General features: G+C 37.8%; 1 protein-coding gene across 16 annotated transcripts in view; it reads right to left on the bottom strand.

Annotated features, from left to right (window-relative positions):
- Positions 1–12353, bottom strand: part of NPHP1 (nephrocystin 1) — a 77505-nt gene that overhangs the window by 40976 nt on the left and 24176 nt on the right. For 14 of the 16 annotated variants that reach the window (XM_025044798.1, XM_006909050.3, XM_015587136.2 and 11 more), the window contains 4 exons: positions 2910–3010; positions 2530–2572; positions 1627–1714; positions 183–277 (listed from right to left, as the gene is read on the bottom strand). In XM_025044798.1, the coding sequence (XP_024900566.1) occupies positions 183–277; positions 1627–1714; positions 2530–2572; positions 2910–3010 (327 nt within the window). The remainder of the gene's footprint in view (positions 1–182; positions 278–1626; positions 1715–2529; positions 2573–2909; positions 3011–12353) is intronic. The other 2 variants (XM_015587140.2, XM_015587134.2) reach the window with 1 other exon arrangement.

Consider the following 12353-nt stretch of genomic DNA (forward strand, 5'->3'; position numbering starts at 1 on the left):
CAGTAACAAACCCAAGTTTTACGTTAGCTGAAACTCACTGAGTGGTTCAAAATTACAATACAGAAACCATTTTTTTTTTCTGTTTTCTATAATGTATTAATCAATTTACATGTTACTAATATACTTGCAATAACGACACAATCTAGAAAAGCCATAATCCTACTGGTGGTGACTATACTTACAGTGCCTGTCTTAGCATCCCATATGAGATCTCTGAAGGCCAGCTGTGAAGGAGCGAGCTCTGGCTGTAAGAAGTAACTTGCTCGAAACTGATTCCCTGCAAAAATAATTTTTCCTTTATTTTCTTACAAAGAAAGGAATAAAATTCAAAGTCAAAAATCTATGTTTTACTACCAACTTAGGAAACAGACACCCAAAAGGCCAAGCTGCTTGCTGGAAATGGGCTTCCTAAGACAGAAATACCAACGGAGATTTACACATAAAAACAACGGATGAAATGTAAAAATAGAAGCACCTAAGAGCTGATCTCAGAGCAGCTTTAAGGAAGATCTGAAAGACTGTTAGGCCAATAACATGTCCCATGATAAAGATGATCCATTCAAATATTTTTTGAAATATGCGGAAAATCTGTAAACACTTTTTGGAGATTTAAAATATGTATATAAAATAGTTAATTTCACATCTTAAAACCATTTCGATACTGTTCTCCCATATTGTAGTCATGAAGAATACTTACCTACAAAATCATATATTCATTCAAGAAATCAGCTTTTGAGTTCCTACTCTGTGCCAGGTACTATGCTAGGATCTGGAAATACCAATGTGAACAGGGAAATATGTTCCTGTCCTTATTTGTTTACAGTTGAGTAGGGAAACAATTAAAAAATTAAGTAGACAAGAGAATAAATAAGATAATTATAAGCTGACTCAGATCCATAAAAGGTGCTCAGGTGGACAGGAGTCAGGGGACCTACATTACTCAAGGAAGTCTTCTTTGGGAAGGTGGAATTTACCCTGAGACCCAAAAGAAGAGAAGGAGTTGGGCATTCATGAGAAGTTGGGGTGCTGAGAGCAGAGGAACCTCAAAGCAGCCCTTCCATGGATAACTCCACAACTCAATGTATCTGGACATCCTCCCTTAACATCATTCTTCTTTAAAATGAGCTTATGGACAAATATTGTCAAGTACAGGAAAATGCAAGAACAAGTAAGAAAACAGAAAAGGTTAATGGAGATAACTTTAGAAAAGTCTTGCTGTGAAGAAAAGTGAAAAAAGGGAGCCTTCACCTAGAAAGGGACAGGGCTAGAGAGGCTGGTTCTTTGAGGTGGGAGGTATTGGGCATGCTAGTACTACTGATGAGGAAAGAAGCTGGTGAGAGAAGGGAAGTGGGCTGAAGATACAGGGAAGGGCTGACCTTTAAGACAGTCATGTTTCTGGAATAAAGGAAAGGAGCTGGAGCCAAGAGCAAAAGTAGACAGGCTGGCCTCTGACAGTACCATGGGTCCTTCTCCATTGTCACAGGAAAGATAAGGAAAAGATGAGCACCAATGAGATGTGAGGTTCAACATCTTTTTAAACAATTTGTTTTGGCTAAAACAGGAAAATTAGACATAAAGCTTGACTAATTAACTAAAAGTCTGTGGTGGCTGATAGACACCTGTTACCTTCCTCCAGAAGCTGGAAGAGCATGGAAGGCCTGAATCCTGCAGGAATAGCTCCCATCGTGGTTAACACATCAACAGTGCTTATCTGCTGAAGACGGTAAAAACAAATTGATTTGCTTGTTTTTATTCATGTTTCTTCACATTTATAGTATTCTCTTTATCAGACGAACACAGAAATTCCTGAGAGGAGGCCATCACTGAATCTTGGCCTCTCTCAAGGACCTAACCCCCATGCTGCACCCAATGAGCAGAGCTCTGTGCTCCTGCACAACCCTCATCAAAATGTCCCTCCAATGTATGCCGTGTAGCAGATGAGCTAATGTCATAAACTGATACACACAAAAGAACTAATGATTTTTTTGTATATATGTACACACACACACACACACACACACACACACACACACACGAGCATGTCCATGTAAGTGAGAAGCAGGGTAAAAGGTCAGAAAGAATATTTACTAAACTGTTAAAGGTGGTTACTTATGGAAGGGAATGAATTTTCATTTTGTTATATAATTTTTAAATGACAAAATTATGGATAATTTCTTACTTTTTTGAGCTTTTTGGAATTTTTCATGTTAATTGAAATTTAACAGTAATCTTTACTCAAATGATAGAAAATTCAGGCAGAATCAATGAGAGATATTTACAAGCCCTCAAATCCACTCTTCTTATAGAAAAGACATAATAGAAAATGTTACTTGGAGCACAGGCTTACTAAACCAGAAATGTATGCTCTGTACATTCCATGCCCTGGAATCTGTTTAAGATTCAATGCTATCTTCCAAAGTCTCCACCCTGTTTGAATCTGATTCAATGCTATCTTCCAAAGTCTCCACCCTGTTTGAATACTGTTAGGTAACAAAGTGAGACATCATTGACAAGACAGGAAATACTAACCTCTGAGAGAGCTTTTCGGACAGCATTCCAATGATAATCTGTTCTGGGTAGCAAAAGAAAAACAACAACCCAAGGTTGAGTGCAAGACAGGTTCCACCTATTCACTCAGTTAGAGAAATTCATCAATCAAAGAACAAAGTACATAATTGTCAGTAAGTTCTGAAAACCTAACAGTCTCTAGATGAAACCAAGACAGAATAACATAATGTACTAACAATATTCACAAAATTAAGTAAATAGTAATATGACAAGCACTGTTCTTAAACTGCAAGTTGTTTCCATTGCAAGAAATTGTTGAATTATTTATCATAGTAAAAATAAACAAAAATTTCTTAACCCTCTTATTTACATTATTTTTATATCCTCTCATGCCTTTTTACCTTTGTTTAACTTCCACTCCCTCTGCTGTCTCAGCCCCCACCTCCAAATCTTCTTCACTGACTTCTTCACTTGACTCTTGGCCTTCTTCTTTATGATACGACTGAAATCGATTGAAATATGAAGTGCTTTTTTACCCAATGCAAAAATCAACCAATAAAAAGACTTTTAGAAAGACTCAGTGTAGATGGGAATTTATGTGATAGGACATATCAAAAATCAGTGGGCAAAGTATTTCAACATGTGGTTGATGACTCCACTGAAAAAATAACAAAGATAGAGGTAGAGAGCAAGTTTCATCAAAATAAATTCCAGGTGGAATTTATTCGAATGAAAAAAAAGAAGTAAGGGTAGACAAAAGAACTATATAGATATTAGAAGAAAATGATCTAGAGATGGGAAAGCCCTTTCCACTTAAGATACCAAAAACAAATATCATGAATGGAAACATTGACAGAATTAACGACATAAAAATAAACATAGTTTAAAGTCAACGAAGAGACTATCTGCCAGAAATTTCCAAGGGTTGATATCTTTGTTATCAAAATATTACAAAAACTCCTATAAATCAATGATTTAAAAAAATCCCTTAGAAAACTAGTCAAAAGAACTGAAAGGCAATTTACAAAGAAGAAATAGAAATGGCAGTAAAGCATATGAAATGATGCTCAACTACATTAGCAGGACAGTAAATGCAAATAAAAACAATAATGCACCCTATATTTGCCTATCACATTGGCAGAAAGAACAATAACAGCCATCGTTGGAAATGTGTGGGGAACACATACTCTCAGCTGCTGGGGGGTGGGAGTACAAATAGGCCTAACTTTCCTGAAAGTCAAAAATGGCAAATTAAATCAAATATAAATGTGTAGGGGAGCTTCCAAACAAGATGACAGAGTAGGTAAACGCTGTGTTTACCTCCTCCTATGACTACTTCAAAATTACAATGGAACTACAGAACAACCATCATTGAGAACTACCTGAAGTCTAGATGAACAGAAGTCCTATAACTAAAGATATACAGAAGAAGCCACATCAAGACTGGTAGGAGGGACAGAGATGTGGAATAAACTGGTCCCACACAGACATGGTTGTTAAAAATCGGGAGAGATATATTAGCTGCAGAGGTCTTCCTGGAGGAGCAAGAGGTCCTAGTCCCACACCAAGCTTCCCTCTCAGGGTTCTAGTGCCTGGAAGAGAAGTCCCCACAACTTCTGGCTGTGAAAAAAAGTGGAGATTATGGCTGAATGAGACAGAGGGCTGCTGGAGTCCCATGCATTCCTCAAAAGGGCTCACTCATGGACTTAATTGCTGAAGAACTGACTGACTCTCTCTGAACTCCAGTGCTAGAATAGCAGATCAAAAGGTTCCAGTAATATATGGAAAAGAACTAAAGTGTCTGGCTTCAGAGCAAGGGCTGGAGTGGCAGCTTTTTCTCAGATGTACGTGTTGGCAGAAGCCACTGTTCCTTTGTTGAGCCCTACCCCAACCCAAGCAGGTGCTATATGAGTTTGGTCACCCAGCCCTGGTAATTCCCTGAGATTCCACCCAACCCAACTTGCAGAATCACCCAAGCTACTTCCAAGGGCTTTTCCATACAAATGGCCTGTCTTGGCTCATGCCGTAGACGTTCCTAAAATCTATCAAAGGTTCACAAACCCAGAATAAGCAGCATCTAGCTTCAAATACCCCACACCTCTTGCTAAGCAGCCCCAAGCCTGGCACTAGCAGCAGCTTAGCCTCTTCCAGACACCTCCAAACCCAACACAAGTGGAAACCGTCTGAAGATCACTTTGTAGCTCATACCAAGTGGCCTCTGGCAGGTCACAGGCAGCAGCTGACCTTGGCCTGCAACAGAGACCCTCCCAAGAGGCCCCAGAACCAACAAACCCCGTCATCAGCTTCAGACTACACCAGACCAGTACCTCAACAAATGACAAACACAAAGGATAGATGCAGCAGGCACCAGAGCCCTGCTAAAGTGAATCTTGCTCTACAGGGTCAACCCCTGCACAACAGCTCCCCCACTGTAGTCATGGCCAGTCCTTGCAACCAATCAGCCTGTGCCAGCTACAGTCATGGCTCAACTACAATAGGAGGGCACACACGACCCACAAAAGGGACACACCTGGAGCACCCAGCTCAGGTGACCAGGGAGACTGCATCACTGGGCCCACAGGACACCTACTTAATAAGGCCATTCTACTACAACTGGCAGATAGAGCAGCTCTACATAATATATAGAAACAAACACAGAGAGGTAGCCAAAACTAAGAGACAAAGAAACATGTCCCAAATGAAGCTCAGAAAAAGCTCCAGAAAAAAATAAAACTAAAGTGAATGGAAACAAGCAAACTACTAGATGCAGAATTCAAAACACTGGTTATAAGGATGCTTGGTGATTACTATGAACTTAAAAATATAGAAAACAAAAATGGAAATAGAAAACATAAAAAAGAACCAGTCAGAAATGAAAAATACAATAACTGAAATAAAAAAAAAACACATGAGAGAGAATCAACAGTAGATTAAATGAAGCAGAAGACTGAATCAGTGATTTGGAAAATAAGGTAGCAGAAAATATGTGATCAGAACAGCAAAAAGAAAAAAGAATCCAAAAACATGAGAATAATTTATGGGGCCTCTGGGACAACATCGAGCATATCAACAGTCACATCATAGGGGTACCAGAAAGAAAACAGAAAGTAAGAAATTTAAAATCTATTTAAAGAAATAATAAGGAAAAACTTCCCTAACCTGGTGAAGGAAATAGACATATAAACCCAGGAAGTGCAGAGAGACCCAAACAAGAGGAACCCAAAGAGGCCTACACCAAGACATCATCATTAAAATGCCAAAGGTTAAAGACAAAGAGACAATCTTAAAAGCAGCAAGAGATATGGTGGGAAAAAAAGTGGCGTAAATGATAGAGGCTATGTTCATCCCTCTGGCAACCAAATCAAAGTTGGGAAAGAAACAAGGAGCAAACAGCAAGGAAAATCACCTGGGATCTAGATGAACAAGTCATACAACTATGAAGAAATCCAAGAAATCACCCTGCAACGGCAGACGGTAGGATGGGGAAAGGACGCGAGGCTGCCTAGTCTCAAGTGGTTGAGTGGGATAGAGGCTCCGGTAGCTGCAGACGCCTCTTAAAGAGGGTATCACCATGAGCAGACTTTCATGGTACTGGACCTACTTGCTCTGAGCACCTGTGCTGGTTCGGCTGTGCAGAAAGCACCAAGGACTTACAGGGGGACAGTGAGTTGTTGGAGTGAAGGCTGAGGCAAGACTTGATGTGTACAGAAGTGCCGGCGGCATCCATTGTTTCTCTGTTGAGCTCTCTCCCATCCCAGTGTGTAGATCCAGTGCTGTCATAGTGGAGATGTCATCAAACTGATTAACAGAAGTCACTCTGCCAAGAGGATTCCCTGAAACTCTGCCTCCCCCAACTTGCGGCCCCACCCAAACCACATCCAGGTGTGTCCTCACTTAGTCAGGTATCCCTTGCCAAGCAGTGATTAGACACACACTGGTGGCAGCTGGCCTCGGTTTCTGGTGGACTATTGCGGAAACTATAAGCACAGCATCTGTGGATTGCTTGCTGAATCATAACAGCCTGTGGCCCTGGAAGGACACAGGCTGGGGCTAAACTTGGCCTGCAGCTGAACTCATCTCAGGACTGTGCCACTGGACATGTACTAAACAAAGCTGCACTAATAAGACCGGGAGACTTAAGAGCTTTGCTTAGTAGACAGAAACAGGCACAGAAAGGCAGCCAACATGGGAAGACAAAGAAGCAAAAACTATATGAGAGAACAGAACAAAGATCCAGAAATAATGGAGTCAAGCAATCTAACAGTTGCGGAGTTCAAAACACAGGTTATAGAGATGCTCAATAAACTTAGGGGATGTGTAGATGAAATCAGTGATAACTTTAATAAAGAGATGAAAAAACATAAAAATGGAAATGGACATTATAAAAGGGAATCAGTCAGAAATGAACAACACATTATCTGAGATGAAGAGTACATCAGAGAGAATCAACAGAGTGGATAAAGAAGAGGATCGAATGACCAAAATAGAGGATGGGGAAGCCAAGGACACTCAATCAGAATGGCAAGAAATAAGAAGCCAAGACTATAATAATAATTTAAGGAGCTTATGGGACACTATTAAAGGCAAAAATATCCATGTCAAAATCCAGGAACCCAAAGAGACCCACTTCAAAATTAAATAATTAAAATGTCAAAGGTTAAATACAAAAGAGAGAATCTTAAAAGCAGCAAGAGAAAAGCAGTTAGTTACCTACAAGGGTGCACCCATAAGACTGGCAGCTGATTTCTCAAAAGAAACTATGCAGGACAGAAGCACTTGGCACTTAATATTTGACATGATGAAAACCCAGGATCTACAACCAAGAATATTTTATCCAGCAAAGCTATCACTCAGAGATGAAGCACAGATAAAGAGCTTCCCAGAGAAAAATAAGCTAAAGGAATTAATCAACACCAGTATTACAGAAAATGTTGAGGGACTTCTTTAAGAAAAAAAAAAATATCAAAAACAGGAATAAAGAATGGTAATAACTACATTCCTACCAACAAATACTTCAAATGAATTAAGTGCTCCAATCAAAAGATAGAGTGGTGAATGGATAAGAAAACGACCCTTACATATGCTGCCTACAAGAGACTCACTTCAGATTAAAAGAGAAACACAGACTGAAAAGAAGGGAATGGAGAAAGATATTGTCTTGATGAACCTGGAGGGTACTGTGCTGAATGAAATGGGTTGGATAGAGAAAGAAAAATATCACGTGATTTCATGTACATATGGAATCTAAAGAACAAAATCAACAACAACAACAACAACAAAAGCAGAAATAAACTCATAGATACAGAGGATATTTAGAGGGATACTAGATGGGAGGGGGTTTGGAGGACAAAAAGAAAGGTAAAGGGATTAGGAGGTACAAATGGATAGTTGAAGAATAGATATGGAGATGTAGAGTGTAGCATGGGGATGATAGTTAATAATGTTGTAATAAATATGTAATGGAGAAGACGGGTACTAGATTTAGTGGAGTGATTATGAGTTATGTGGATCTCTGATCACTATACTATACATCTGAAACTGGTATATTATTGTATGCCAACTGTAACTGAAAAAAAAACTCATTGAATTGTACAATGTAAATACAAGCAAATAATTGTCTATTTCAATAAAGACGGAGGAAAAAATAGAAAAAGAATAGCAGCAAGAGGAAAGCAGTCAGTTAACAACAAGGAAAGTAGTCAGTTTATGATAGCTCCCATAAACTATCAGCTGATTTCTCAACAGAAACTTTGCAGGCCGGAAAGGATTGGTTTGAAATATTCAAAGTGATGAAAAGCAAGGACCTGCAACAAAGATCACTCAACCCAGCAAAGCTGTCATTTAGAATCGAAAGACAGATAAAGAGCTTCTGAGACTAGACAAAGGTAAAGAGTATATCAACAGCAAACCAGTATAACAAGAAATGTTCAGGTAGAGTGAGAGACGTCTCGAGATCTCTCCCCTTGAAACACCAATAAGCTGACAACTAAAACTCAACAAAGACACTCAAACGGCACAACAGCACATCTGAGCTTGGGATCTGTGCATAAGAGTTACCATAGGCTAAGGAGAGATCTTAATATAATAAATCTTTCTGGAAAAAAAGCAGAATACACTTTCATTAATGCCTAGGTGGAGAAACATTCCATTAAACACCATGAACAGCCTAGATGAAAAGCAGCTCAGAAAGAAAGAGAAAAATCTCCAGAAAATAAGCTTACAGACATAGAAATATATGACTTAAATGACGGAATTAAGGATGGTACTTCTGAAAAACTCAATGAGATCTAAAACGATTCATATCAACAATTTCAGGAATTGAGAAAACAACTAGATGAGCAGAATGAGTTTTTAGTAAAGAGATTGAAACCCTCAAAAAGAACTGAATAGAACTTCTGGAGATAAAGAGCACACTGCAGGAGATGAAAAATGAAATAGCAAGCTTGGAAAATAGAGTTGACCAAATGGAGGAAAGGATCAATGATATCAAAGATGGAAATCCAGAAATAAGTCAGAAGGAAGAACAAACTGAAGAATGAAAAATAATGAAAGAGAAATACAAGAACTAGCTGATACCATCAGGAGAGGAAACATAAGAATAATGGGCATTCTCGAAGGTGAGGAAAAGGAGCAAGGACTAGAAAGCATTTTCAGGCAAATAGTTGACTAGAATTTCCCAAACTAGGAATAAGGTGGAGCTTGAAATTCAAGAAGTCAACAGAACACCCAATTATCTCAAACCAAAAAGGCCTTCATCAAGATACATTATATTAAAATTATCAAAAATCAACGACAAACAAAGAATTCTCAGGCAGCCAGGGAGAAGATGACGGTAACCCATAAAGGAAAACTCATTAGATTATTGTCAGACTTCTCAGCACAAACCTTAAAAGCCAGAAAGGAGTGGAATCAAATATTCAAACTATTAAAGGAAAGGAACTACCAGACAAGAATAATGGATCCAGCTAAGCTCTTTAAATATGAAGGAGAAATAAAGACCTTTCCAGACATACACAAATTGAGGGACTTCTCCACTACGAGGTCTACATTACAGGAAATACTGAAAAGGGTCAGCTCACCTAAAATAAAATGACAAAAAAATATACATAATTAGGAGTAAAGTGACTATCAGGCAAATAGAAGCAACCCTTACTAAGTGCAACTCTTACTAAGAACAGGGCATTATAAGCTTAAACACTAAGGAGAGAATTGCTATAGCAAGATAGAAGTGAATGTTCAGCACACATAGGGACAAACTGAGATAATCATGATTGAAAAGGGGGGGATTCAAAGATCCAAATTTGCAAAGGGTAATAGAGATAAGGCACGTGCAGAATAAAATGGACAATTGTATATATATAACTATCCTTTACATATTCATAATGGTAACCACACACAAAATATTCAGAACTGAAGTATATAACATAAAACAAGAAGGACAAGAGGGAAAAACCACAAAAGCCAACCAAAATAAAGAAAACAGAAACACAAAGACAAGGAAACAATGGAAACACTGAGCTACCACAAAGCAAAAGATAAAATGGCTATAAGAAGACCTCACTTTTCAACAATTACCCTAAATGTAAATGGACTGAATTCACCAAAAAAAAAAAAAAAAAAAAAAAAAAAAAAGGCACAGAGTTGCAGAATAGATCAAAAAACAAAACCCAACCATATGCTGTCTCCAGGAAGCACATTGCAGCTCCAAAGACAAATACAGACTCAAAGTGAAAGGGGGGAAAACAAAATTTCAAGCAAGTGGCATTGAAAAGCAGTACTAATAGACAAAATCGATTTCAAAATAAAAAAGGTAAATAAAGATACTGAGGGACACTTCATAATGATAAAGGGAATCATGCACCAGGAAGACATAACACTTATTAATATCTATGCTCCTAATCAGGAAGCCCTGAAATATATAAAACAATTACTAACAGAACTAAATGGAAAACAGACAAAAACACTATTGTAGTAGGGGATCTAAATGCCCCATTGTCGGAAATGGACAGATCATTCAAACAGAAAATCAATAAGGAAATAACATCCTTAAATGACACATTAGACCAACTGACATAATTGACATTTACAGAGCTTTCCATCTCAAAACTACTAACTATGCATTCTTCTCTAGTGCACATGAAACATTCTCAAGGACTGACCACATACTGGGACACAGATAGCTTTAACAAACATAAGAGGGTTGAAATCATACCCATCATATTCTCTGATTATAATGCTTTGAAGCTGAGATCAAATGTAAAAAGAAAATGGGAAGAACCACAAATACATGGTGGTTAAACAACATGCTACTGAAGAATAACTGGGTCAGAGAAGAAATAAAAAGAGAGATCGAGAGACACATAGAAACGAATGATAATTATAGCAGAACATATCAAAACTTTTGGGACACAGCAAAAGTAGTACTAAGAGGAAAGTTCATATCATTACAGGCCTATCTCAAAAATCAGGAATGAGCCCAAATAAACAACCTAACGTGTCATCTTAAAAAACTAGAAAAAGAAGAATCACTGAAGCCTAAAATCAACAGAAGGAAAGAAATAATCAATATTAGAGTAGAAATACATGAAATTGAAAAGAAATAAAAAAAAATAAATTAACAAAGAGCTGGTTCTTTGAGAAGGTTAATAAAATTGACAAACCCCTGGCCAGACTCACTAAAGACAAAAGAGAAAAGACACACATAAAATCAGGTGTGTAAGCGTAAATTATGACAGACACCAAGAAATACAAAGCATCATACAAGGATACTATGAAAAAGAATATAACACCAAATTTAATAACCTAGAAGAAATGGACCAGTACCTAGAAAACTACAACCTTCCTAGTCTGAATCAAGAAGAACTGGAAAATCTAAATAGACCGATCAGCAGTATGGAAGTTGAAACAATCATCAAAAACCTACCAAAAAGTAAAAGTCCAGGACCAGATGGCTTCACCAGTGAATTCCACCAAACATTCAAAGAAGATTTAATACCTATTCTCCTCAAACTCTTCCAAAAAATCGAAGAGGAGGCAATACTTCCCAACTCATTTTATGAAGCCAATATTACTCTTGATACCAAAACTTGGTAAGAATAACACAAAAAAAGAAAACTACAGACCAAGATCTCTCATGAACGCAGATGGAAAATCCTAAGTAAGATACTAGAGAACCGTATACAGCAACATATTAAAAAGATTATATACCATGATCATGTGGGCTTCATCCCAGAGGTACAGGGATGGTTCAACATATGCAAATCGATTAATGTGATACACCACATAAATAAATTAAATAATAAAAATCGTATCAATAGATGCAGAAAAAGCCTTCGACAAGATACAGCACCCATTTATGATCAAAACACTTAACAAAATCGTATAGAAGGAAAGTACCTTAACATAATAAAGGCCATCTATGACAAACCCTCAGCCAACATTATACTTAATGGTGAAAAACTAAAAACCTTCCCTCTAAGATCAGGAACAAGGCAAGGCTGTCCACGATCGCCACTCTTATTCAATGTAACTTTGGAGGTCCTAGAGAATGCAATCAGGCAAGAGAAAGATATAAAAGGCATCCAAATGGAAAACGAAGAAGTCAAACCGTCTCTATTTGTGGATGACATGGTTCCCTATATAGAAAAGCCTAAAGACTCTACAAGAACACTACTAGAAACAATAAGCAAATTCAGTAATGTACAAAATCAATGTTCAAAAATCCATAGTGTTCCTATACTCTAATAAAGAAGTGTCAGAAAAAGAAGTGGAAAAAATAATTCCTTTTGCAATTGCAACAAAAAGAATAAAATATCTAGGAATAAATCTAACAAAACATGTGACGG

Source organism: Pteropus alecto, unplaced genomic scaffold, assembly GCF_000325575.1.
Source record: "Pteropus alecto unplaced genomic scaffold, ASM32557v1 scaffold191, whole genome shotgun sequence".
Lineage (NCBI taxonomy): Eukaryota > Metazoa > Chordata > Mammalia > Chiroptera > Pteropodidae > Pteropus > Pteropus alecto.